The 27,512-nt window shown below is 42.0% G+C and overlaps 3 protein-coding genes across 11 annotated transcripts; 1 reads left to right on the plus strand and 2 right to left on the minus strand.

The window, feature by feature from the left end:
* Positions 1 to 3,170: 3,170 nt before the first annotated feature.
* On the minus strand, positions 3,171 to 9,038 carry gltpa (glycolipid transfer protein a). The gene is made up of 5 exons (XM_015972482.3): positions 8,854 to 9,038; positions 5,294 to 5,352; positions 4,424 to 4,557; positions 4,187 to 4,337; positions 3,171 to 4,110 (listed from the first exon to the last, which is right to left on the minus strand). The coding sequence occupies exons 1-5, from the start codon at positions 8,954 to 8,956 to the stop codon at positions 3,928 to 3,930; spliced, it is 630 nt and encodes a 209-aa protein (XP_015827968.1). The 5' UTR covers positions 8,957 to 9,038; the 3' UTR covers positions 3,171 to 3,927.
* Positions 9,039 to 9,770: 732 nt separating this feature from the next.
* tchp (trichoplein, keratin filament binding) lies at positions 9,771 to 14,104 on the plus strand. 4 transcript variants are annotated; one of them, XM_015972638.3, is made up of 13 exons: positions 9,771 to 9,893; positions 10,177 to 10,377; positions 11,237 to 11,447; positions 11,539 to 11,595; positions 11,917 to 11,985; positions 12,251 to 12,424; positions 12,503 to 12,615; positions 12,691 to 12,757; positions 12,839 to 13,011; positions 13,094 to 13,175; positions 13,250 to 13,435; positions 13,506 to 13,649; positions 13,729 to 14,104. In XM_015972638.3, the coding sequence occupies exons 2-13, from the start codon at positions 10,181 to 10,183 to the stop codon at positions 13,786 to 13,788; spliced, it is 1,533 nt and encodes a 510-aa protein (XP_015828124.3). In that variant the 5' UTR covers positions 9,771 to 9,893; positions 10,177 to 10,180; the 3' UTR covers positions 13,789 to 14,104. The 4 variants fall into 4 exon arrangements, with proteins under 4 accessions (XP_015828124.3, XP_015828128.3, XP_015828126.3 ...); XM_015972642.3 differs by having other exon boundaries at positions 10,216 to 10,377; XM_015972640.3 differs by having other exon boundaries at positions 10,219 to 10,377.
* Positions 14,105 to 14,172: 68 nt separating this feature from the next.
* Positions 14,173 to 27,466, minus strand: git2a (G protein-coupled receptor kinase interacting ArfGAP 2a). Of its 6 annotated transcripts, XM_054731720.2 has the most exons (21): positions 27,135 to 27,466; positions 25,530 to 25,663; positions 25,235 to 25,347; positions 25,040 to 25,145; positions 24,876 to 24,962; positions 24,658 to 24,788; positions 24,491 to 24,585; positions 24,336 to 24,381; positions 24,029 to 24,080; positions 23,885 to 23,957; positions 23,692 to 23,789; positions 23,508 to 23,619; positions 23,274 to 23,419; positions 23,036 to 23,185; positions 21,601 to 21,849; positions 20,680 to 20,763; positions 19,655 to 19,737; positions 16,254 to 16,445; positions 15,930 to 16,061; positions 15,347 to 15,410; positions 14,173 to 15,217 (listed from the first exon to the last, which is right to left on the minus strand). In XM_054731720.2, exons 1-21 carry the CDS (start codon positions 27,184 to 27,186, stop codon positions 15,005 to 15,007), a joined length of 2,412 nt encoding a protein of 803 aa, XP_054587695.2. In that variant the 5' UTR covers positions 27,187 to 27,466; the 3' UTR covers positions 14,173 to 15,004. The 6 variants fall into 6 exon arrangements, with proteins under 6 accessions (XP_054587695.2, XP_070402599.1, XP_015828118.3 ...); XM_070546498.1 differs by lacking the exon at positions 15,930 to 16,061 and having other exon boundaries at positions 24,029 to 24,077; positions 27,135 to 27,465; XM_015972632.3 differs by lacking the exon at positions 15,930 to 16,061 and having other exon boundaries at positions 27,135 to 27,465.
* Positions 27,467 to 27,512: the final 46 nt, after the last annotated feature.

Consider the following 27,512-nt stretch of genomic DNA (forward strand, 5'->3'; position numbering starts at 1 on the left):
CAAGGCGTTCCCGGACCAGATTGGAGATGTAAACTCTCCAACGAGTCCTGGGTCGACCCGGGGGCCTCCTGCCGGCAGGACATGCCTGAAACACCTCCCCAGGGAGGCGTCCAGGAGGCATCCTGACCAGATGCCCAAACCACCTCAACTGACCCCTTTTTTATCCAGAGGAGCAGCGGTTCTACTCCGAGTCCCTCCCGAATGTCCGAGCTCCTCACCCTATCTCTAAGGCTGAGCCCGGCCACCCTACGGAGGAAACTCATTTTGGCCGCTTGTATTCGTGATCTCGTTCTTTCGGTCATTACCCAAAGCTCATGACCATAGGTGAGGATTGGGACGTAGATCGACCAGTAAAGAGAGAGCCTGGCTTTCTGGCTCAGCTCCCTCTTCACCACGACAAGTTGGCTCAGCATCTGCATCACTGCAGATGCCAAACCAATCCGCCTGTCGATCTCCCGATCCCTCCTACCCTCACTCGTGAACAAGACCCTGAGATACTTAAACTCCTCCACTTGAGGTAGGACCTCTCTCCCGACCCGGAGTTGGCAAGCCACCCTTTCCCGGTTGAGAACCATGGTCTCAGATTTAGAGGTGCTGATCCTCATCCCAGCCGCTTCACACTCGGCCGCAAACCTACCCAGCAAGAGCTGAAGGTCAGAGCTGGATGAAGCTAGGAGGACCACATCATCCGCAAAAAGCAGAGACAAAATTCTCCTGCCACCAAACTCGACACACTCCACAACACGGCTGCGCCTAGAAATTCTGTCCATAAAGGTAATGAACAGAACCTGTGACAAAGGGCAGCCCTGGCAGAGTCCAACTCTCACCTGGAACTGGTCCGTCTTACTACCGGCTATGCGGACCAAACTCACGCTCCTCTGGTAAAGGGACTGAATGGCCCTTAACAGAAAGCCACTCACCCCATACTCCTGGAGCGTCCCCCACAGGGTGCCCCTGGGGACACGGTCATAAGCCTTCTCCAAATCCACAAAACACATGTGAATTGGTTGGGCAAACTCCCATGCCCCCTCCATCACCCTTGCAAGGGTATAGAGCTGGTCCACAGTTCCACGGCCAGGACGAAAACCACATTGCTCCTCCTCTGAGATTCAACTATCGATCGGACCCTCCTCTTCAGTACCTTGGAGTAGACCTTTCCAGGGAGGCTGAGGAGTGTGATCCCCTCTATTTGGAACACACCCTCCGGTCACCCTTCTTAAAGATGGGGACCACCACCCCGGTCTGCCACTCCACAGGAACTGCCCCCGATGACCACGCAATGTTGCAGAGACGTGTCAACATGACAGCCCTACAACATTCATAGCCTTGAGATACCCAGGACGAATCTCATCCGTCCCCGGGGCTCCGCCACTGTGTAGTTGTTTGACTACCTCAGCAACTTCTGCCCCAGAGATTGGACAGTCCATCCCCAAGTCTCCTTGCTCTGGCTCATCCTTGGAATGCGCGTAGGTGGGATTGAGGAGCTCCTCAAAGTATAGGGCACATTGTCTCCTAGATACGGTTCCACGGCCTTCACCGGTCGCAGGCCCGCCCATGCTGGGATAGGGAGAAAGAGTTTCCATGGCGACGGCAGCATTTCATATTTCTTCTGAGGGGAGTTTACACTTCAGCCTAACAGGCTCCAAGGGCACCAGATTCAGATAAGTATTGTTTGGGGACAGACAGAGATAATTTCCTCTTTGCCTTAGTGTTCTGTTGGTCTTCAACCCCTCTAGATCCAATAATGGTGTAATTAATCTATCCCAATCCGTGCTGATCCGTCAACTCGCTCCTTGATGGAATCCACCTTCTGTGCCAGAGCCTGAATCTCAGCCAATGTTCCAAGCTTACGACTCATCTCGACAATTATATGAGTTTGTGCGTTCACAGCATGATGCATTCCATCCCTGAGCTCCGGGATTAAGCCAATATTCCTCGAAAGCTCGTTAATTTTCCAGTAAGCCAGGTAACCTCTTTGGTGTGTTCTTGCTGTGTTGAAATTCTAATTCCATCTTTTAGTTCTTTTTAAAACACAGAAAGGTTTTATTTACCAGCAACGTTTCGTTTGCGGCTGCAAACTTCGTCAGGCTGACGCTGATGGTGGCGTTACTCCCCTCTCCGACGATGCAGTCCAATGCACGATCCAACGACTAAACTCCATTGTCCCTGATCATGGTCCCACATCCACGTCTCCTTATCTCGATAGCTTCTTTTATCCATCTTTTGTATTTCTGTTGTTCGGTGTTTATGATCCTTGTGTTGTCCCAGTCCATTATATGGTTTTCTCTTGTGCAGTGATCTGTTACGGCTGACTTCTTTTTTGTGCTTTCTGCTTCTTCATTTGCTGCTCTTGTGTGTTTTCGACTTGCCTCTTTCTCGCACTCCTTTCTATGTTCTATTGTTCGTGTGTTGAGTTGGCGTCCGGTTTCTCCAATGTATGTGTTATTGCAGAGTTTGCATGGGATTTTGTAAATGACTCCACATTCATGTCCAGCTGGTATCTTGTCTTTTGGGTGTACTAGGCTGTTTCTAACTGTTGTGTATGGTTTTGTTGGTGTGTTTATGTTGTGTTTTTTCATTGTTGCTCTTATTTTTTCTGTTATGCCTTTGATGTATGGTAGGGTTATCACTGGTTTTTGTTCTCTTTTTGGGTTGCTAGTTCTTTGCTTTGGTTGTTGTTTCTTTCTGTTGTTGTTTTCCTTTGTTTATTGCCCATGTCGGGTATCCACAGGTATTTAAAGCGTGTTGTATGTGTTTGTCCTCTTGTTTACGACCTCTTTCTTCTGTTACTACGTTTGCTCAGTGATATAATGTTCTGATTACTGACATTTTGTGTATGGTGGGGTGCTCTGATGTCCACAATAGATATTAGTCTATGTGTGTTGGTTACCCTAAACATAAACACATATAGAAAACCAACACACACAGACCAATATCTATTATGAACATCAGAACACTTGAGCACAGTTTTTGAAGGAACTAGGTGTTGTTCCAAACATCTTGGAGAACTAACCACAGATTGTCTGTGGATGTAGGCTTCCTCACATCCTTCTGTCTCAGAAGCATTCAGTGATGTTGAGATCAGGGTCTTGTGGAGGCCAGACCATCACCTCCAGGACTTCTAGGTCTTCTTTATGCTGAAGATCTTCATGACTTTGGCTTCTTGTTTGGAGTCACTCACTTTGCATTTTGTAAATTGATTAAAAAAAATAAATGTATGTTCCTGAAAGAGTTTATTGTTTACAGTGTTTTTTCCACTCCTGCCTAAAACTCTTGTTGCACTTGCACTTTAAACTCACTGCAACTCCATCCAGCAATTAAACTTACACATAATACACATTTATTGATAAACCTGATCTTTTTAACCAGTATTAGTTTTAATTACACATTGTAGAAGCTGGTGATTGTCACACACACACACACACACACACACACACACACACACACACACACACAGCAATACAATACAAGAAGACACAAGCTGGGACTTAATGCAACAACAAAGACAAGTAACAAAAGACACCACCTCTTGACAACAGCTTGATCAAAACTGAAGTTCAAGTGTAAACAAAAAAAAAACACCCAGAACTGGTTTTATATGGATAGGTGAACCAAACCTTCTGTTATAATTTATCTGTTTCTCTCACTTGTCCTGCTTTGTTACCATGTTTTAATGTAAAAGTAGTGAGCAAAAGTAACATATGCACTTGAATGCACCATCCCTAAAATACCGGTGACTGATATTTAATTAGCTTTTTAACTTATTGAGTGATTTTAATTGATTTAGCCTAAGACAGCACTTCCAAACGTAAACAAGTTTCTCTCATAAAAAGACAAGACTGAAAACATGAAGACGTAAAACACAATGTCAGCTGTTGCTTTGAAGCACATCTGAATGAGACTCAGGAACAGAAAGACCTCCAGCAGTCACAGCTTGTAGTCAAGATCAGCATTCAGCCTACTAAATATATCATAAACAGCATCGACCGTGGCAGAGAAGTTGATAAGGAATTTTCTGATCTTTTCCAAGCATTCCTCCTCCTTGATGTCTCGGCCCTTGGAGAGGGACTTCAGGAAGTCTGACTTATAGGGAGCCGCAAATATAGCCGCCTAGAAGAGAAAATGTTGTTTGTAGATACAGCTGTACTCATCTAATCTACATGTCTGTGTTTAAAATCAAACTCACCTTAAATAGCTGCTGAACAAACCAGCCGTGATACCTTTTGAGGGCTATATCATAGGCTTTGGTGATGTTGACTCGGATGAGATTTGGGTTGCTGTCGTCCTTTTCACCGTTCACCAGGCTCTGGAGAAAGACTTGGATGAATTTAAGACCCCTGTTGGAAAACGAGCACACGCTAATTCTCAAGCTGAACGATAGCAACACAAATGTTCATGAGTGCGAAACAGTGATGACTCAAACCTTTTCAGCCACATGAGTGCCAGTGTTGCTCCAACTTTGGGCCATTCCCCTCCATGCATTTCTTTTTCTGCCTCTAAAATCATCTGAAGTGTTTTGAATCTTGCAGGGTTGGTGTCATAAACTGCCTTAATTTTCTGTTGGTTAAATAAATACATATTATTAATCTAATGACTAAAAACAATCAACATTGTAGTATAGTCTAATTCTGATTGATATGGATGGAAATGCATTAAACACATTAAACAGCATTATTATCTTGTTGCATCATGCTCACAGTCCACTAGGAATGCACACATTTAGCTGTGATTTTAATAAATATTGTGGGCACATCCTTTACAGCTTCCTCACACGACCATATTTGGAGTTGTTTCACACTGAGGCAACAGTTTAGGGTGAAATCTGGGTGAATCCAGTTGGAACTGCCTCCAGGGGCTGAATGACTGCAAAAGAAAGCCCAGAGGACGTGAAAGGGGTTGTCTGCCGGGAACATCTGCAGCAACCACAGCACTCTTGTATTCTTTACTTGACTGAATTAGAACCTTTTGTATCAGGGCCTAATATAGGGCCTTAAATATCCTAAAATACAGTTTTTGCTGTGACAGTATTTTTAAATAATCCGCCTACATTGGAATACAGAACTGGGTGGTAAGAATTCAGCGTGAAAGTTGTAGCTTTCCTAAATGTGGGGCTGTCAGTATTCTTACAGATTGACCACATTTGGATCCGGGTCACGGCACCAAATCTGTAAGAATTCTGTCAGCACACACTTAGAAAAAATGCTGGGACCAGTGTTAAATAAATAAATAAATTAATTTCCATCCAGATCCAGCAGAATTATCTTACAGTGGACAAAATTTAAGTGACACTTACTGTGATGTTACCAGTTATGTCAGCTTTGATTGGTGCAAAAATGGTAGCGCCAAGACAGTCTGAGGATTGGTAGAGAGAGAGAGAGAGGGGGGGGGGGGGGGGGGAAAGCAAATTAGGAATGTTGATGAAACACATTAACAGTTATTTTCCTCTCAAACCTGATTCAACATTTAAAACCGAAGCTAAATGATAAATTCAACTTAAAATGAGAGGTTAGTTAGGAATGTCCAATTTCAACCAACCATTATTATCAGCCAATATTGGCATTAAAATGTAAAGTCTAAAATTGTCAGAATCTGTCTTTTATGACGCATTTTACATGCACATATTATAAATCAAACTCTTCAGCTACTTCTCTCACTCAAAATGTCAAAATATGACAGATCCAAAGGTACAGTTTTTGAAATATGTTAAATAGTTGCCTTATTTTGCAAGGATTAGTGTTTAAATGTTAGGTACGTGTGATAAGAGATATGTAATGTTAGTTACATAAAATATCTTTGTTTTTCTTTTTCTTTTTTTTTTAAATGAGAGGGGACCCCATTGTTGCTACATGCTTGCTTAGTATGAGGATTGCTGTAAAGACTCTGACACAAAGCAGTGACTCGATGCAACCTGCTGGGTTTCTTATATAGGAAACTTTTTACTGATTTGCTTAATGAACTGACCTGTATTTGAATGTTTACTTTGTGAAGTGCCTTGAGACAACTCTAGTCATGATTTGACGCTATATAAATAAACTTGAATTGAATTGAATTAAATATAAAGGTATTGGTTTATACTGGCATCTGAAATGTAGAGTTAGAATATAGCATTTTACAGCATATCAGTAAAAAGCTTATATCAAACAACTCTAGTTTGATTTTTTTAAATGTCTTTTTATTGAAACAATTAATTTGCCAGCTTCAGAATGAGCTCAGTTCCGATACACATAGATTAGTTTTGACCAGACTGATGGGCTAACAGCTAGTTACACTGAAGTCCATCTCTTTAAATTACGGCCATTAAAAAGCTTTATGTCAAAATGTCATCATGATTTTGTACTAATATTATACTTAGTTATTCACAGCATAAGCAAAAATCTGGTTAATTGTACAACTTGAAACTGACAGCAGTTTCAAGGTTTAAAATGGGGTGAAAGGTTTTTGCATGAACTTCTAAAATGTAGACACCAGAAACCCAACTTAACTTTTTTACTTGGAATTAAACTCAATTTCTCCAAAGTAAAGCTGTTCAAAGAGCCATCTACAACAGGTAAGACATTAAATGTGCTCTACCTTTTCACTTGCAGAGACCCTCTCAAAAAATATGACCTGTCTCTTTAACACATGAAAACAAACCAAAACAATATATTTTCAGGGGAATACCACATTACAATTGCTAACAAAAAACACCATAATTTATTAACATTGTATAAATATTTGGGGTGGGGCTCAATTAAAAAAATGATCTAATACTTCAGAGGCTTTGTAATTAATTAATCTTGATTAATCGCATTTTGACCATTTTAATCGTTCAATACTATTTGCCCCAAAGCTTCTTTTTTTTGTAACAAAATATATTTTAGTGAGGCACAGATGACATACCCACACTTTAGTATCTCTGTAACCACCAGGTCTATTTGATTACTTTGGTCTCATTGTAAAGGTAACCTTTGTGGGATTTGTTGAAATGTGTAAATATCAGGATGTGTGTTATTAATGAAGTGTAAATGGACATTGAGTATTGTAAATGTTGTATCCTTAACTGAACACTAGGTGGCAGCAGAGCACTGCTAATATATGTGGAGGTGTAGAGTGGAGTTCTGGGGAAGTTCTGCTGAAGGTTGTAAGATGAATGCTGTGTGTATGCTCATCCCTCTTGCTGTAATAATGTGGATAAAGTAATTGCCTGCCTGCTTTACCGACTAGAAAAACATAACAGTAGAAACGTTGATTTTTGTCTTTCTTTCTTTTCTTCATGAAGAACAATTTGTGATCTGCTTCACTTCAGAGTTCCGACTCATAGCATAAATTCAAACAAAACAACATAAAAATCAATAAAAATGTATACAAGTGTAAATATGAAACAAATTCACTGACTGACAGTTACGTAATTCATTTAATTGTAGTTTTATTTGGGTTTGGAACACATAAAAAAGGTTTACACGGTCTCGTAGCCCAGGCTCCACATCTTTTCAGAGGTGCAGCTTGATGATATTTATTGATATATGTAAGGCATAATGCTAAATTGTAATCATAATCAACATGTTAACTTCCTACCCCTAATAAATGTGTAAATCGTAACTCAACAGCTAATGGAACATTTTTGGTTCTTGTTTTTACATTTCTATACTGGGTATGAAATAAATCTATGTTAGTTAGAGCTGTTGTCATAGTTTTACAAGTCGTTATCATCTCATGTCTTTAATTTAGAGAGTGGGTTTGATGACATCAGTGACATGAGTCCCGACCCCACACAGCTCGTGTTGACCCTCATGAATCTTTCCAGGCCCTGAGCTGTTAGTGGAAACTACTCATGACTGAGTCCTCTTTATTGTGCAGATGTGACGCTTTACCACAACAATAAAGGATACAGATCTAGTTTCAGAAGCTTGTGGGCCTCTCTTCACATTTTCCAGTGTACTGTCCTCACAGGCCTCATTTTGTCACAAATCAAAATGTTTCTATTGAATATGTTTAGTGTTAATTGGGCAGTACTGGAACATCTTAACTCTCTGTAAGACCTATCAGACAATAATAAATAAATAATAGGGAGTGAGTGGGTCAGTCGTGTACTGTCCAAAGAGCCAAGACGAAGCCTAATTAATCAAACAATGTTGTCAATTTGTACTAGGTGTTCAGGACCTTAATAGCTTGTAGGAAAATTGGCCCGGACATTTCTAGGTCAGGAAAAACAAAGGCCACAAGGAGGAAAGAGTTGAATACTGGTGTCAGGCTTGTTTCATCTCAAGGGTTTCACATGGCAAATTCAATGGACGGACTTTGGCGTATTAATACAGAATGAAGTTGCACAAAGATGCTCTGGTGCAGCGAGCCTCCTTTGAATGGACGAGGGAAACTCAACACCATACTAATCAATTTTCACAACTTTAAATCCAGGCCAGTGGATTAAATTATGCATGCTAACGGATTGTGAACAGCTTGATGGAGAGAAATATGATCCAAATGAAGATAATCATTTGAATTGAGACACATTGTTTTAGTGACCTTTAAAGAACGATTGGGACAGATTTTGCTTCTTTGACAGTTTGTGCTGAATAATCAATGTTTGTCAATACTTGCACCAGTGGAAAAATTAGAACTATAATGTCCACGTAAAAGTATCATAACATGCAGCTACGGGCTTGATGTGACTTGTCGGTGACATAAATTCAGCTTATTATTTACTTATTACAACAATAATTTTGACTTGATAAATCTGTCATAACAAGCTCCACAAATATAGGAAAATGCTGCATCCTGCAGTGTGTGACATCTAAAAGGTTTGTTCACATAATTTCACAAGCACACATTTGTTATTGGTCACTGTCCAAAACTGAGAAGATAAGCTTTACTTACCTAAGAATGGTGGAAGGTAAGACACAGCCTCCAGAAAGGGTCTTGTTTCCACCTGTTTGTCAGCCGGCAGCTGCCTGAACTGGTGCTCCATCAGCAGAGCCATCTCTGTAGTCTGCACACGCTAAAAGCAAAAGGCTGCCAAAGCCTGTGCTGCAGATTCAGTGTGTCACCAAGACTAGGTGAATCAACACACACGCACTAACTCACACACTCAAGTTACCTACTTTCAACCCAGGTCATGGAAGGACATCCAGCTGCCGGCAGGCTCATGTGATCAATTAGTCTACATGGGACATTTATTCCTCTATCTATCTATCTATCTATCTATCTATCTATCTATCTATCTATCTATCTATCTATCTATCTATCTATCTATCTATCTATCTATCTATCTATCTATCTATCTATCTATCTATCTATCTATCTATCTATCTATCTATCTATCTATCTATCTATCTATCATCTATCTATCTATCTATCTATCTATCTATCTATCTATCTATCTATCTATCTATCTATCTATCTATCTATCTATCTATCTATCTATCTATCTATCTATCTATCATCATCATCATCTAACTGTCTGTCTGTCTGTCTCTGTCAGAATAATTATATATTAACGAAATTGATAATAATAATAATAATAATAATAATAATAATAATAATAATAATAATAATAATAATAATAATAATAATTGATAATTTCCACCTGACTGAATATAAGTGACTGAATTTATTTCTAACAACAATTTAAACTGGGAAGATTTTCCCACCATTTTTTGTGTTGAAACTCACAAAAATCACCTAATTATATCCGATTTATTTATTTGTTTGTTTGTTTTATCAGCGCGCGTAAGTTGAGGTTGTGACAAGAAACGAAATGAGAAAAATCTTTTCGCGTTTCTTGAAATGAACACTTTTGGCCTTCGCTTGATTCCGTAGCGTTGGAGGGGAGTAAACCGTCTTTGGTAACTAAGGAAATACCTGAGAGCGGTTGTTTGAATTTGAATTAAAAGCGAAGACGGTTTAAATTCTTAAAGGTAGGCTTTTGTGTCCAAATGATACGTGCTGATTTATTTGAACGGTTTCTCTGCTGAGAGGCTAAATGTGGTTTATGGAGACAAACGAATCTAGGAACCGCCATTGTTTTCGTCAGCTGAGTTAGCATCTACGTTAACACAAACGTTAGAAACAGCGTCTTGTGCTTGATATAGACTATTATATTATTATATAGGCTTTCCATAGACTAATCTCAAGTGATGCCAGGTGTAACTGTGTTTAACTGTTGAGTTGCTTTTTTTTATTTTGTTGCTTGTGATTCAGACTGATGGCTTTTCCCACACGCTCGGTCCATCTGTCCAGTAGGAATCGGTGCCGGGTGCTGGAAGAACAGAAGGTCCAGCGTCGTGAGAGGGAGGCTCAACAGCGCCACCAGTGGGAGCTTCATTCTCGGTACCTAAAGGAGCAGGAAGTCCGCTGTCAGCAGCAGGCGGCCTGGAGCTGCCAGAGGTGCTTCCAGCAAAGGCACGCGCGTCTTTTTCTTACTTTGGGAGGGTGTTGTTGCAGCAGAGACGACTGGGGCCAAATCTACCTCATCGTGATGTAGAAGAGATAGGGCATGGGGATTCTTCTGTGATGCCTTCAATGAGATTGTAAATAATAATGCTCCATTCCGTTAAATCCGTGTTGAAGGTCGAGATAGCCCATAGTTTACTCTGATGAGTGAAAGCGATGCTGCCTAGGCAAAAGCTTGGAAATCTAAACCGGGAAGGGACTGGCTGTCATTCAGACGACTGCAGAATCGTTTCAACTCCACTGTAAATAAAGTCTAATCTGATTTTTATCTGTCTAAAAACTCAAGTCATCATGAGTGATTTTAGAAGGAAATCAAATAAAAAAGGATTCTCACTTAATAACCAATAAATCAGCTGAGCACTTTGTTTAGTCCGGTTTTCTCTGAATCTAAATCCTCACCTACAAAAGCCTAGAAAACAGCAGCTTACCATTTCACCTTCCTCGTTAGCTCACCTTCTACCACTCAGTCATTCAGTTTGATCCCATTTGTTGTCTCGGAGGTCCATAGCATACTGAAAAGTTTAGATCCAAACAAATCCTGACAGACTTGATCCTTTTTGGAAGCAGACTTCATAGCAGAACCACTGAGTCATGTTTTTAATATTGCCCTATCTAGTAATGAATTTCCTAATATTTGGAAATCTGCTTTTGTTTCCCCTCTAGAAAAAAAGAGACATCTCTGTTGTCAATAATTTCAGACCAAATTCTAAAATGAAATGTCTTTTCTTGTATATTCACGGTTTGGATCAGCAGACAAAGATGGCAACAAAAGACAATTGAAGTATTTTTTTTCTCCACTCTTTATTAGCATGTCAGCCTACCATCATTTGGAAGAGGAGGAGCAAAGAAAAGCCTTCCTGTGGAGACACAGAGGGAAGCTCAGAACCATGCTTCAGGAGGAACGAGACCAGCTGGAGGCAGAGCTTCGACAGCTTGTCCCTGACAAAACCACACGAATGAATCAAATGGTGCAGAAAGCTGAAGAGCTTCATTCAGCAAGAGAGGAAACGAGAAAAAAAGTAGTTCCCATAAATATTTTTGTTATTGATGGTCAGTGTTTTGCCACGTATGATTCTGTTCTCGTAACTTCTCTGTTTTTGTGTCTTCTAGATTGCACAGGAGCTTCTGAGAGAGCACTGGAAGAGAAACAATGCAGAATTACGACAGGTAAGTGGGTTTGAACTATTCATGCAAAAGTGATTAAAGCCCCAAATCTGGGCTGCACCAATGTGATTAATGACTCTGGGTATCAGGTAAACGTCTAGTGTGTGTGTGAAGGACCTGATAATCCAGGAAAACAGAGACTTTTTGTTCAGATGTCCATTTGATCTGAAAACTTATAGCTCTAGTGAGGCACACGTTCCATTACTTTCAGTTAACCTGAGTCTAGCCTTTGCTTTAGAGAGTAAAACGCTCTGGTTTCCTTTCCTCTAGGGGTCAGGTTCATCAGCACCTCTGTCACAACTCAGTCTTTAACTCTGTCTGCAGGCTGAGTCGGCGTTACATAAAGATCATGTTGTCAGCCGGTGGCAGGAGCAGGTATCTGAGAAGAAACAGGTAGGATGATCACCCCGAGTGTTCAATTAAACATGTCAAATGATGTTTATGTCAGTGTTTAATCCGTCCAGCCAGCCATTAAAGCTGCCATTATCCTTTTACATCACCAATTATTTATGTAGCACATCTATTTTTAATCAAAGTGCTTATGCATTCTGTGAGCACAGGATCACATCTGAAATCTCAGGTTAATCCAACTCAACGCCGTGCATAGTTAAGAAAGTTTGACACTTGATGTGAGCAACCCGTCTCATCAAACATGCAGAAAGAAGTGACAGAACGAGAGGAGAAGAGGCGCTTTGAGAACGAGCACGAGAGGACTCGAAAAGAGGCGCAGGAGAGGATGAAGCAAGCGGAGGAGAGACAGAAAGAAGAGGAGCGTAGGAGAGCAGAGGCTCTTCGCCAACAGATGGAAGAACTGAAGATGAGGGAGGAAGAGGTTTTTGCAGCTTCAAAAATAACATCTCTGCTTGTCTAAATAAAGCTTTTCTTCCTAACGGTGTGTTGATGCCCTCAGACCTCCCGTCTAAAAAAGGAGCAACAGGTTCTGATGATGCAGCAGGTGGAGCTAGATAAAATAGAAGAGGAGCGGAAGAAGATAGAAGACAGGCGCAAAAAAGCTGAAATGGGGTATAAGCAGCTCTTTCTGTAGATTATTCATCACAAGCTGATCAAACTTCATACATAATTAACTTTACCATCCAGGAGTTTTTTGATTCGTCAATATAAAGCTCAGCTGAGGAGGAAAGCCCAGCAAGTGCAGGAGGAGCTGGTACGGATCAGCCTCACCCTCAATCCAGATATATCTAATGTTTTATGTAAAATCTTTTTAAAAATCTTTTGTGAACGTCAGGAGGTTGACCGTAAGATCATGGCAGCCCTGCTAGAGGGAGAGGAGGAGGACCAAAGGCTGAAGGCAGCGAGGAGGGAAAGGGCGGTCGCCGACGCTGCCTGGATGAAATCTGTGCTTGAAGAGCAGCTGAAGCTGGAGCGCGAGAGGGAGGCTGAGTTTGAAACTGTCCACAGGTCAGCGTCAAGACTCTGCAAAGAAAAGAGAAGAGGTTCTTCTTCGTTTAAATGCAAACAAATATTTCACGTGAACTTACAGGGAGGACGCTCAGCGTGTGTGGGAGAAACGAGAAGCTCAATGGGAGAAGGAGAAGAAAGCCAGAGAGCGACTCATGCACGAGGTAAAACCGGGTTTCAGTGAAGGTTTCTCAAAAACGATTCTTTGGATTAAAAGATTTCTGTTTTTTCTTGTAAGGTGCTCGTGGAGAGGCAGCGGCAACTGGAGGAGAAAATGCAGAGGAACCGTGAGGCTCAAGAAAGCTCACTAAAAAGACGCGAGGAGCTGATCCAGGAGTTGGAGAAGGAGAGGGAGCTCAGACGCCTGGAGAAAGAGCAACACGAGGGCCGCAAGACAACAAGGATGCAAGAATTAGATGCTCAGGTTTGTGCTGCTTGTATGATTTTTAGTTTTCGCTTGCAAACATGTCCTAACATTTGAATGGTTAATGCAGGTGGAGCAGAAACACCAGGAGGAGATGGAGGAGCAGCGCAGGAGAGAGCGTGAACAAGAGGAGGACAGGGAGGCTCTTCGGATACAAGAGGAGCAGCTGAGGCTTGAGATGCAGAAGATGGCCGTGAAAGGGTACCAAGAAAAGGTAAAGATGCAGCTCAAACTGTCTGGAAAGAAGATGCTCCTTGGTGTTAAATTAAACTTTTCTTTTTTTTCTCCATTAGATTCACAACAAACCTTTATCAGTACCTGGGCATGTGCTGTCGGGGAGACTGAACTTCTGATGAGCTTCTTTTCTGTTGGTAATCAGCTTTAAAGTGCCAACAACGTAGAAGTCCTCTTTAAACTTGAACCGTTTCAACTTTAACCTTTAAAGTCTACCGAGATGTTTACAGTTTTTGGGTGGAATAGGAGAAAGTGTCCTCGGTGTCTTTTAAAAAGGATGAAACATTATCAAAGGTTATGAAGGCTGTTTGTTGTGCCATGTTTATAACCTGATTTTGATGCTTTTGTTTTGAAAAGCACTTGTACATGTATTTGACTGTAGAGTATTTTTTTTATTCTGATTTTCAAAAACCAAATAAAATGGATGCAAACAAACTCGTGGAGCATTTCTGAGTTGAAAGTTTGAAAAGGTGAACAGAAAAACCTCACAGACCAAAGAGGGATTCAGTTATAAATAAAGTTTATTTAAAAAATAATTTTTCCTCAATTGCAGTGGAGCCGCTACATCACATACATTCCTGCACTCTGGACAAGAACAGGAAGGGTCATTGCTTGGAACAAATTCAAAGTAAAAGCATGAATCCTGAATACTTGGTAAAGTTGGTTTGTTCACTTATACAGGAAACATGTAGACTTCAGTCTCACAAGATGCACAGTTAAAACTAGCTGCAGAGAGACAATACACACACATGAACATACATGACTTAGCTCCACAGCACTAATGTGAAGTAGCTGCGAAACACAAGAGGCCTGTTGGAAACAAACCAGAAGAGTAAACATTTTGGCCTCAGAACAAGTCAAACTTGTTGCATTCACCAACTTGACTAATGGGCCCACCGATGCAATAAGAGCTCTGCAAGCAGGAACGCACTGGGACAGGAGGCAAATATCACTGCAGCAAATATTTTTATTGCTAAGCTACAAAGTGAATAAACATTTGTTTTGTATTAAACATTACAACGTGATAATGCTGGTATTTCAGTACCATTTTATTTTATGAGACTATCATGCTGTGTAAATGTGCTTAACTCTGTGATAATATTGTAACTATAAACAGGCCTTGTAGCTGGAAGATATTGTGTCATCTCATAAGATATTGTGCTAAGACGAAAAACTCCATATATGATTAGCATTTTTAGATTTTCACATTTTTTATTATTGTCGATATAATGCATAAATCTAAAAAATAATGCATGCATTAACCACAAATACATTACAAAGTGTGTTAAAACAAAAAGAGAGATGAAGTTGGCTGTGCAGCTCTATAAGTGCGGTTTAGTTGGTATTCTCCTTTGTTGTGATGGTGACTAGCTGCTTGGCAGCCTTGGCAATGTCATAAGCACATTGGATGACCTGCTGAGTGACCAGCTGCATGTCCGGTCCTGAGCCGCCCTCTGCAGGGACGGCCTTCCGGCACTCGTTCTGAAGACGGCACGCGCTGGAGGTCAGCAGGCGCAGCGAGGTTCTGACCGTGTCCGAGCGAGGCTTCTGCAGAAGAACAATTCACTTAGTACTAGTAGAGGTGTGTGTGTGTGTGTGTGTGTGTGTGTGTGTGTGTGTGTGTGTGTGTGTGCGTGCGTGCATGCGTGTGTGTGTGTGTGTGTGTGTGCGTCAAACCTTGGGAAAGAGGGCAGCCATTTCTGTTACAGCCACATGGATTCTTTCTGAGCAGGGTACGAAGCTGTGAGTGGAGAAGGTTTGCATGAGTTCAACGTAAAAGCCAATGCAGACGGGTTTTCAGCTTGATTATGCGTCATTTTTGCTCAAATACACTCTCACACAGCTGTTTCCCATTTGCAACTTACCCTTTATGCACAAAGTTAATTCCAATTTGGTGCTTTTTATTATTTGCACACTTCTGTTATTCTATTTGCATTCAATCACATGTCATTTGATTTCTTACAATAATTTATATTCTTATTTTTTAATGTGGTAAATTCAATTGAATCTTTTAGGATTTCATGTGCAGCCTTGCATTCTTTATTTTTTATTCTTATATTTGCTCCTGATTGCTGCTGTGACACCAACATTTCTCCACTGAGGGGCAATAAAAGGATTAATGGCAACAAAATGAACACAATAAAACAGCAGGCAGATGCAGAACCGGGTCTGTTAGTACGAGACACAGCAGAGGAAGAAACCATGTGAGGGAGAGGAAAATCAAACAGTGCCTGGGAGGCAGGGACAGAAGCCGGAGTACCAGGAGGTGGGGTCGGGGGATCGGAGGCCGAGCGGCTGGAGGGGAGAGGGGGCCTTCTCGGCCCAGGGGACCAGAGTGCTGAAACATCCCAGGCTGTGCCTGAGCCGTCGCACACCTTCACGCTCACATGGTCTGTTCACGAGGATGAAGTGTGGAGAAACCAAACAATGTAACAGCAGCGCGCGGGTGGAGGGAGAATGAGGAGGAGCAAAGCCAGAACAAAAAGCATAGACTGGTAAAAACGGAATAATTATGAACTTACAGGTTTGGAACGGAAAAGAGGAAACAAATGCTAAAAGTCGGACTTTCTGTCCACAGTCTGACCTGTCATGTTTGTTATCCTGAGCAGCTCGCAGGAGCTCCTGGATGTTCTTGGTGATCTGCTCCGTTTTGCGGATGACATCCTCTGTGCTGGGGAGCGTGGAGTCCAACTCAGTCTCCACATCATCTAGTTCAGGGATGGAGCTGCTCTCTCCCGGCCAGCCGCTGCTCCTCTGCCTCCCTCTCCTGCCGAACCTGGAGAAAGGCAACTCAGGAATCAGGCTTTCAAAAAAATCCTTGGAACGTATTAGAACAGGAGTCTTCAACTAGATTTGTTCAAGGGCCAGATGCTCTTCTAAAATAAATTTCAATTATTCCCGAATCTTAATGTACATATTAATGTATTTAATATGTTAATTTCCCTTCCAAATACCAGTTTATTTTGTTATTTTTTACACATTTGTCAGTGTTTATGTTCACATTTCCTTTACAAACCCGAGCCACTGGAGGGCGACTGCAACATATTAGGCTTCCTTTTGTGAAGCGGTTCTGCATCAACTTGACGTTGTGGTTCAAGCACGCCAAAAAGTGCAATCTTCAGTTCCTTTTCTCCAAGGGGGCATTTATGTAAATGTTTTTGATTTATTCAGCTCGTTTCCTCCTCTAACTGTAATTCCTTCAGTTGGCTCTGCCTACCAACCTGGTAAATATTGTTTACTTGTGCATGTGTTGCTTTCTTATTGTGTTTTGTGTCGAGACATCGCAACTACGCGCTATTGTGTTGGAAAGTTCATGAACGTAGATCCTAGGAACTGCTGCAGATTAAATAAAAAATGCTGAATGAGAGCGGAGTTTGTAGTCATTTTTGATTATAGGCTGCTTTTCAGTTTGTTTAAAGTGACAGTGTGTATTTTCCCTGGCAATAGGGGGCAGTAGATACCTAAATTGTTGCAAGCAAGCTGCATTTTTGTGTTGGAGTAAGACCTTACCAACGGATGCCCATTAGGGTCAAAAAGGCACAAACTTTAGCAAAATAACAAGCACATCAAACTCCCTTTCATCACTTGCAGTGAGTGAAGATGTAAATGTGTAAAACAACATTTATTAATAGTGAAATTTTTGTAATCATTTTTAAAAAATCAGTAAATGCGTTCTTCTTCCGGCACTCGCAGAGAACAGATGCTTCTGCTTTTGCTCCCTTATCTTTTTTTCTCAAGGCTCTTTGTCCTGTCTGCCCACAGAGCGCTTCTCTGCATTTCTTCTGAAAAACCCTATTTTTAAGAATGGATTTAATTAATTGGTCATTCAACGCGATTGACAAGATTTGTTCTACGATGAGAACGGAGGAGGGGGCTCCCACTTGCCCGCAAGGGACACACGCAGTGGGATATATGCTCGATTCCTGGAAGGAGTGGAAGATCGTATGCCTCTCTCAGTTGTCCATTGAGGATGTCGAAGATGTGTGGATATTTGGACTGATGATCACTGGATTTCTTCTGATTGGAGTGGGAGGATATCTGGTTTTCTGGAAATTTGGAAAGACGGGAGCGATTGGAGGGCGACCCGCACCCACGGAAAGCACAGTCCGTGTGGAGACTTCTCAGACTGGGACGTTACTCGAGGTGAATCATAAGCTGGTCAATGTTCTAGCTGCGATACCGGTATTAGTGCGCAAAATGGATGTCATCTCGGAGAGGGTCACTGGATGGTGTGGAGATGTTTAAAACCTGAATTGGCTTCACTGGAGGACTTGAATGATCAGTTACAGACTTCAAGGCAGAGAGGAAAATTATCTCTGCCTGACCCAAACAAAGTCTTGTTATCCGAATCTGACGCCATGGCAGCCTTGTGAATGCCAACAACAAACCCCCACGAAGGAATGCAGACAGATGCTGTGAAAACCCGACCTACCCCCCGCCTTCGGATTGGTGGACTTCAGCCTGGCGAGGTCATCAACCTGCAGGTGTCAATGTGCTCTGCGCTCCTCCCAAGATCTCCCTACCACCTGTGGCTACAGTGGCTGAGCGCCATAGGGCTGCTCTAGCTGGGGAAACAGGATCCCAGCCCCCCCCCCCCCCCCCCCCCCCCGCCTTCCTCTTGGTGTCTCATGTTGTGAATTGTTGATGTTCGTGCTTATATGTTTGAGGCGTTTTTTTTTTTTTTTGTTTGTTTTTTTGCATAGTAAAGCTACGCCCTGCCGGGAGTAACTCTGGTATGTCTTTTTTTTCCCCTCCCCCAATTTATCCTCATGTGATCCCCTTTTCATCTAATTAACGGTAGCGCGACTCTAGTTGCGAATGACCACAATACCAATTCTTCTGTACTGAAACAATTGCCTCTCGGGGATGATTAAAGTTTTTTTGAATTTGAATTTGTCCTCAAGGGCTCCCATAGGAGGAAACATGGCATCTAACTTAGACCTGCTCCCATATAATTTAGACCAGATTTCTATGGTTAAATGTTACGAAGCCACCAGTATTTTTCAACAATTAGGCATCATTTCATTCATTTTCAATTTGATGGATATTTCCAGAGATTAACAATAAAAACTACACAATGTCACTTTAAGGCACACTTGGTAGTTTTAGCATGCTTTTAGCACCCCTGGTGTCTGTTTAGTAGAACGTAAAGTGAAACTTATCTCCTCGTTGTGCAGTTTCCTTTATAACAACCTAATCTAACTGCTGAAACGTCTCCTCAGCCTTTGTTCGTTTCTACAGGAGCAGTTCATCACTAACTCAGCTGTCTTCACAATCTAAAACATGCAGAAAATGTGCTGCAAGCAGACTTCAGAGCCAGGCATGACAGTTCAATTTTGCCCAAGTCCAACAGGTGGCGCCTGCCACTTTGAAGTTGCAAGTGTGATATTCTGGCCACAGAGGGGACGGGGGGAGTAACATTTCATTAACCCTGTAACAACGGTGGCACAGGAGTTAAGTGCTCGCCCCGTAATCGGAAGGTTGCTGGTTCGAGTCCCGCTCAGTCTGTCACTGTCGTTGTGTCCTTGGGCAAGACACTTAACCCACGTTGCCTGCTGGTGGTGGTCGGAGGGACTGGTGGCGCCAGTGCTCGGCAGCCTCGCCTCTGTCAGTGCGCCCCAGGGCAGCTGTGGCTACATTGTAGCTCATCCCCACCAGTGTGTGAATGTGTGTGTGAATGGGTGAATGACTGATTGTGTTGTAAAGCGCCTTGGGGGGGTTCTAGGACTCTAGAAGGCGCTATATCAAATACAGGCCATTTTTGCCATAAACGGTCATTTTAGTACATAGCTCAAGAAATTGATTTAAAAATAGGAAAAAGTTGCTTAGTAAGGTGTGAGAACAACGTTGCAGCTTTACGAAGACCCTTTCATTTGACAGAAAAAGTAGAATGTACAGGTAGAAAGGTTTGGTGGGCTGAGTGTGGCCCACGGGCCACCAGTTGACATTCCCTGTTTTACAACATATGCAAGGAAACACTCTTACCCAGAGCTGTCCATCTCAGAGTCATTGAATGTGTTGTCGTAGTCACTTTCCGGCATGCTGCTTTGTTTTTCCAACTTTGAGGTCTAAAGGAAAAAAGGTGATCATGAGTACACAGCTGCAGCTTGGATGCACGATCAGGTGCAACGGTGTCGGGGTTAAAATCAGCTGACCTGATTAAAAAGTCAATAAAGCTGCAAAAGCCAGAGCACATTAGTTTATGATCTTTAACCTTATCCAGGGGCGTTTTTACTTATAAAGAAAGAAAAAAAAGGTTTGATTATGTCCGAAAAGTCTAGGAGCGTTTCTGTAAGCATGAAATAAATGTAAAATCCAAACAAGAATAACACATCAGAGGTTTGTGAATTTAACAGGGTAGAATAAAACACGGCTGGAATGGCTCACCTTCACACTGAATTCAAAGCTACCCTTGAAACAAGACACAGGTATATTCACACCTAGCATGTTTTTTTCATTTTCACTCATAGCTGACCTCCACATACAAGTATTTAGATTACATTCTTGCACATTGTGGAGTCTGAAGCGTAGGTTTGCGTTTAAATGGTGCAGATGGGCTAAATTTCTGTTTCATCCACATTTTTTTTTACTGCAAACACGTGTTGTTTGGCCGTGTTAAAGCAAAATCGAGCCATTTTTTGACAGTCAAAAGAAAAACTTGGTTAACAACTAAATTAAATCTTTTTCACAAATTGCATTTTATCAAACATTTTTTTGCAATTTGGAGATTCATTCACCAAATCTATTTTTGACCAGATTTTTTTCACATCATCAGCAACATGTTAGAAAGAAGCTGTTAAATTCTGCAGCTGGATCTGCTCAGAGTTCAGCCGTCAGGCGGAGGTTTTGGTCAGCAGAGCGGTGAGGATGATGCTGATGAAAGCAGCCAGTGGAAGGACGGCTCATGCACCAGAGCAGCAAAGAAGCTGGAGGACGTAGGACAGGTCAAACCCAAGAGGACGTGATGCTTCCTACCAGGTGCTGACCCGGTGTGTGTGTGTGTACTTAACCTGAATGCTGTCGTCCTTCGACCAAGACAGGGTGGATGGGAATGAGGGAAGGGATGAAGAGGTCACAAAAGCACATCTTTCTGACTACAAAGACAGGGTTAAATCATATTTTAAACATAAATACATGCTGGTGATGAATGTTGACTCCATTTAGATCCAGATTAAGTTTAATAGCAATGCAGAACCAGTTGATGGGAGAATGTGCAGGATGAATGACGATGGAAGCAAAACGGCAAAAAACAAAGTTCTGCTTCGTGTTAAGAGTGAATTTAGGATTAATTATTCTGACTCATACAAATAATTTATTTGTTTGACAAACGTTAACCTCGTGCATGTTTTAAAATCCAACATAAATAAAGATGCTGGCTGTAAAAATAGATAAATGTAACTCATCGATTCAAAATTTAAGTGACGCGTTTAATCAGAAAGGGGATCCAAACAGATGAGGGGTGTGTGTGTGTGTGTGTGTGTGTGTGTGTGTGTGTGTGTGTGTGTGTGTGTGTGTGTGTGTGTGTGTGTGTGTGTGTGTGTGTGTGTGTGTGTGTGTGTGTGTGTGTGTGTGTGTGTGTGTGTGTGTGTGTCATGCATTACAGAACACAGAGCATTTCTTTGATTTTAATGCTTCAGCATGAGACAGTACAAAACTTCACAGCTGAACATTGTCACAGCGACTTCTGTTTTCCACAGCTGCAATTTGTCCCAAAACAGGAAGCAGAAAACAACTGAAACATGAAGAGAATGAATCTGTTCGACACCGGACAGAACAATGAGTTTCAATGAGTCGATCTTTGATGAGGCAACAAAAATAAATGACCCAGAGGCAGATTAAAAAAAAGGATGGAGGAAAACATTTGCAGGAAAGGGAGAGACAGAAACAGGGTGGTGGAGAGGAAGCAGCAAAGGAGAGCAGGTCTTACTTACATGAGGTGGGAAGGGTTGCAGGGTGGGGAGACCCTCCTCTGGGTAAGGGCTGTCCCCTTTGGGGACATAGGGCTTCAGGACCGAGCCAGTCTCATACATAGACATGGGCCGACTGGCCCGCGCAGACTGCCGGTGTTTCAGGGCTGAGGGGCTGGAGGGGTCGGGGTAGTCTGGACCGCTGGGGGTCTGATACAAATGGGCTGTGACCTGCCGCCTCAGAGAGGTGTTCTCGCTTTGCAGAGACTGAAGCTGGAAGAGACGGTCAGCAAGACACCAAGAAGCGCTCAGCAAAGCAAGCTTGTTTCTCTGACATGACTCATCCTTCACCTGCCTCAGCAGCTCCTATCTGACATGTGGAGATCATCTCAACCCTTCTTAGTATTAGTTTAGCAGAGTTAGAAAACATTCATGCAGATGATTCTAGTTTGTTTCATCACAAAACCATTATTTTCCTTTACACCCCGGAGCAGCTTCAGAGTCTGTTCCTGGCCAGCTGCTGCAGGAAAACCGGATTCATGCAATCGTCTGACGCACCTGTGATGGAATTATAGGGAGGGGACTTATTCTGGTCTAAAAATGCAAAGCAAGTAATAAGCAAGCGAGAGGTTGTTGCACAAAGATGCAGCTAAAGTACAGACAGGCTGTAAAAAAGCATTCAAGAGCAGAAAACTGGCTGCAAAACAACGCAACACTTTGCGAAAGGGGAATGTTTTTGATAAAAGAGGGGATTTAATACTACCATTAATAGTATCTGCTCTTAAGTATTCAAATATGTTTGAATTGGATTATATTCCTGAATACTGCGCTCACATGTTTGTAGAAAATACTAACAACTAAAAAACATAATACTCTGGCAGTTTTTTTCCTCCACCATGATCCAAATAATTAACCCAGCATCTATCAAAATTAATTCCTCTCATCTTCTTCCCAAACTGTGCATTTCTGTACTCATGAGTCTAACAGAACACACAGAGCTGAGACGGGGCTGAAATTTGTGCTGATTCTCCAATTTCAGAATAAATTATTAGATGTAAAAATACTAATGTTTCTAAGTTAGTAAAAGTATTTTTTCCTGGTTTATGTAGCCATTTAAAAATAATACAAAATAAATTTAATAACAACAAAATTCTGAAAATGATCTAAAAACGTATCAAATAAAAAAATAATCCACAAAACAGCTCATTCAGAACCTAAAGCTACAAATAAATCATGCTTTTGTTTCTAAAGCATGCTTGTTAGTAACTTGTTTATCAACCATGACAAAGCAACATTTGACTGTTAACATTAATAAAGTTACAATCAACAAAAGCGTTAAACTCTCCCGCGTTGTCTCTAGATCTGGAGCATGCTGGTTAAGAACCGAGGCCGGGGCGGTGGCGAACGCTCCGTCCCCCTCCCGCTGTTAGTGATCTTATTGTTGGAACGCGGCCGATACCTTTTTCCTCATGAGTCTCAGCTCATCGTTCAGGTCGTTGTGGGTTCGTGTGAGCTCCAGGATCCTGGCTTCGGAGACAGACAGAGCGTTTTTCACCTCCATGAACTCTTGCATAGTAATGGGGCCATCAGACAGGTCAGAGTCCAGGCTCTGTTGGTGACGCGAGTCAGAAACCCAAACAATAAAAACGTGCCTTTAATGCTTTCTGGGGTTTTTTTTCTACCTAATGGCCGAATACCTTTGTCCGATCTTCTTTGCTTGAAGGAAGCTCTTGGTCTGTATCCTCGTCGGACGCCACGTTGTCATAATCGTTCTCGTTATCGTTATCTTGGCTATCGCCGCAGTGTCTGAAAGGCGTGCTCTTCAGAATGAACTCGACGTTATCTGGTGGGTGAAAATAAATCCAGACGGTTAAAATCCGTACTTTAAGTCCATTATTTGGGTATTTTTGGAAGAACAGAAAGACGTGAACCTTTAGGGCTGAAGACTGAATTCCCCAGCTGTCTGCGTTTAGCATCGCTCAATATGTCAATCAATAAAGTCGCAAATTCATGTGCGTTAAATCTTGCGAGCTTCTGTCGTCCCTGAAAGCAGTGAGCAGCGTCACGCAGCAGAACTGGTTTTGGCTGTCAAGTAAAGACCGGAACCGGATTTACCTGATTTCTGGTGGAGGAGTACTCTGGATTCACAGGAAGGAAAGGAACCACCGTGGTCTCCGTCACCAGGGTGTTGTGATTCTGTGTGGCCAACCACACTGCAAACAGTGACATCATCAACATTTGCCCACGGCTATAATCATCACCTTTAACTGACACAGTGAAGAGGTTTTAATGGCTAATACTCATTCACCTGCGTCAGTCTCTCGTCTGTCCACCTCATCGTACACGTCCATGGCCAGCTCCTCAAATAAGTGATTACTGAGCTGCACGGGCACCAGGTAACGTTTAGTTTTAATAAAAGACTAGAGAATCCGTTTTAATATTAAGTACTTACAGACTGCAGTTTCCTCTTTGCTGCTTTTGCAAGTTCAGATAAATCGGAGCTGCTGCAAACAGGGAATACATTTGGTTCAAATAAGCGTAAGAATTCAGACTTTCCATCGACGCGATGCACTTTTTACTTCGACTTATACTTACGTGTTTCTGATCCATCAAAAGTCCGCATACAAATACAAATCACATGTACTGTTTAGTATTAAAAATGTGATTTATTTTCGGCGTGGATTGCGTTTTTTTGGTTTTAAGCTTTATTGTCCAACTATAACTTTACTGCAACAATCAAAACCAAACTACTTCCTTACCTGTCGGCCAGCTGTGGGACAACAAAGTGCTCACCGCTTCTATGATCTGAACCAAACGAGGAGACAAAAAGTCACAGTCAGTATTTATGAGACACATTCAGCAACAAAAGAGCTACGTTCAACGCTGCTAATGACGGACGCCTCCCACCGCATACCTGGTTTTCGCCCACACAAGTAAAAGGCCAGCCTGTCGGTGAGCTCGTACTGAATCTCCACCAGCCTGTCTGCCAGGTCATGGTGACCAGCTTCTCTAAAATAAATACAACAAAGCTTGATGCTTATAATAGGAGGTTCAGTTGGTTTCATCTGTTAGAAAAGTTACTTTGCGTGGTGCACGGGAGTTTTGCCGTTGCAGTCTAAGGCTCCAGGATCAGCGCCGTAAACGGATAATAATTCAGCCTGAGATATTTGTCCTTCCTTTGCAGCTACGTGTAACGGAGTGTTCCCCTTTTCCTGGGGTGGAGATTAAAATCATGTGAGATCTAATTAGTACAACATGCATTTATGTATTAGTAATAAATAAAAACAAAACAGTCTTACAGGGTTGAAAAAATTGGCTTGTGCTCCGAGGGACAGCAACCTCAAACAAGTCTCCAGATTTCCAGTGCGTGCACACGAGTGAAGTTGCTAGCACGGAAATGTAGCAGTTAGCTGAAAAAGCACTAAATCTCATCAAATCTGAAGGAATAACCGTTTCTCCTCACCTTACTTAAGTCCTTGGCCGTGGAGCTGTCATCCTCTCGACAGGGCATGCGATGGACGAATGCCAGCATTTGATATTTGGCTCTTATAAACTCTGATTTGTTTGGGCTTTTTGGAAACAGACATGAAGACAAAAACTAGTAAAATCCAACCAAACAACAAGCCCTCTGTAATGGATGTGAACTGTAATGTCTCACTGAAGTTTGTCCTGAGGGTTGGCCTTGCGTTTTCCACTCATCACAGATGCAGGGTCCAGAAGGGAATGTTCCCATATTGAATTTGCACCATTACTGTATAATGTCTGAACCATCTAGGAGAGAGACAAAGACGTCTTTTAAAACGCGTCCCCAGCGACAGAGACAACACGACGCTGACCAGATGTTACAGATTTCCTGTCCAGCTATATTTAAACAAAATCCGTGCACCCCGGCTGTATTCAAGACCCTAAACTGGGGCTACACTAATGATGGTGCAACATTTATTTAGACAGACCTGCAGCTGTGTTGGAGGCCAAGGTGTGTGTGTCAGGTGACGGACTTGAGAGCTGTGTCGGCCTAGACTTCGATGAACACTGCAGCACTCGTCACAAATCAACACGCCTCGGTTCACCGAGGCCCAGCGAGGCTCTGTGAGAGAAACATAAACACCGGCTGATTAGAGAAGTCGTTTAAGGTGTGAGAACAACGTTGCAGCTCTACGAAATTCCAGAATATTTTACAACTTTGAACCACTTAAGAAATCCATGCATTTATCTGTCAATCTGTAGCTGCATCATTCACCTACAGCCCATTTTAAATTGACATGAAACCATGCATTGTTTGTAAAAAGGAAGTGAGGACTACAGGTGGAAGCTGAATGCAGCTTCCTCTTTCAAAATAACAGACTTGGAACAAGCTGTTTAACAAATAAAAGTTTAATCTGTGACCAAATTCAGATTATATGCGTCGGTTCCTCACTTATCTACCACATCTCAACTAGATTATGTGTCAGAGTGTTTTTCTGTTGCGTTGCATCTGAAAAGAAGCTTTTTCTGACACTTATGACTCCAGAATAAAGCTATTGTTAACTCATTTGACCTTCACACAGCCAATAAAGCACACAGGCTGTCTGGGTGCGTGAAAGGGCAGACACTAGAGTCTGGAGAGGTCCGTGCAGCAGCTGCAGGAGTTGCCGCTCAGACTCTTGTCTCCTGGTCCCCGGATTTAAGGATCTCTACTTAACAGCTCTCTGACGAGACCTCCTGACGTGCCTCTTTAATGCTTTCCTCAACAAGAGCTTCTAAATTTGATCCCACATCTTGAAACTCTAAAAATATTAGCGCCCAACAACTGGTGGCTGACATATGGTGGGGCAGCTGCTGGGGAAAAAAATCAGGGCTAACAAAAAATGTAACAATAACAGGTAAAGGGTTATTATTATTATTTTTTGCTTAAAAAAGTCTGTTATTTTGATACAGTTTAAGAAGCAGGAAATATATATTATGGCAACACAATAGCTGAAGAATTCTTCTGCGATGAGATTTAGCTGTCAGCATCCTGTTCTGCTTCCTGTGCTTGCTGCAAACATTACGTATGTTATGCTTACTATAAATGGAAATTATGCATTTGTCTGACACAATATGATCATCTGTGCAACTTCAATAGAAACATTGGGTTGTAGAGGATTAAATTCGGGGGAAATCTGTGAGAACAAACTAGATTATCCTGTCAAGATTGGTAAAAGGTGTGACTTGAATAAATAAATTTACTTAAGATAAACTATATACTGTACTAAGAAGTTTTAGGTTTATTGTGTAAATCGTTTGTCTGCTTGTTGGAATTTTTAGGGGAAATTAGGTTGAAAACACGTTAAAAGGAAATCTGGTCTGCAGTGAGTTCAGCTCAAACTCGATATGTCACCGACTTGTTACAAATGACACGACAAATAAAAGGCATATTCACAATTTATTAGCCAACAAAGTCCCTGGTAAAACTACAGGAAACGGACGACCTATCTGCAACGAAAGCAGCGCTGTAATCTGGTTTCATTTAATCCAGGTTGATCGAACCAAATGTCAACAAAAACCAAATGGGATACACTGAATGTAAATGTTCCTACCTGGAGCGTTGCAGTCTGCACAGATCTCCGTGTTTCTCAGACGTTTAGACATCCTGAGCTGGGGAGGAAATGCCTTCTAAAATGTGTAATGTAATATTTCCGTTATGATAACATTTGATGTGGTTCCGCGTTAGCTAAACTTCGCTCTTTGAGCAAACCAATCATCGAATTGCTAAACTATTTCATTTAGGTAAATGTCTAGCGTGTCGATTTAGCTAGTGTGTGCCACGAGTGATATTAAATAGCCTCTCAGGACTTAACAGCTTGCCTGGTATCAAGCTGACAAGGCACCACCTGCCTTGCTTCCTAGCCCAATGCACATATGGTAGTTTACTGATCGAAAGCAGCTGCGACCAATTCGTATGAGTTATTGAACCC

The sequence above is a fragment of the Nothobranchius furzeri genome, chromosome 17 (genome assembly GCF_043380555.1).
Source record: "Nothobranchius furzeri strain GRZ-AD chromosome 17, NfurGRZ-RIMD1, whole genome shotgun sequence".
Classification (NCBI taxonomy): Eukaryota; Metazoa; Chordata; class Actinopteri; order Cyprinodontiformes; family Nothobranchiidae; genus Nothobranchius; species Nothobranchius furzeri.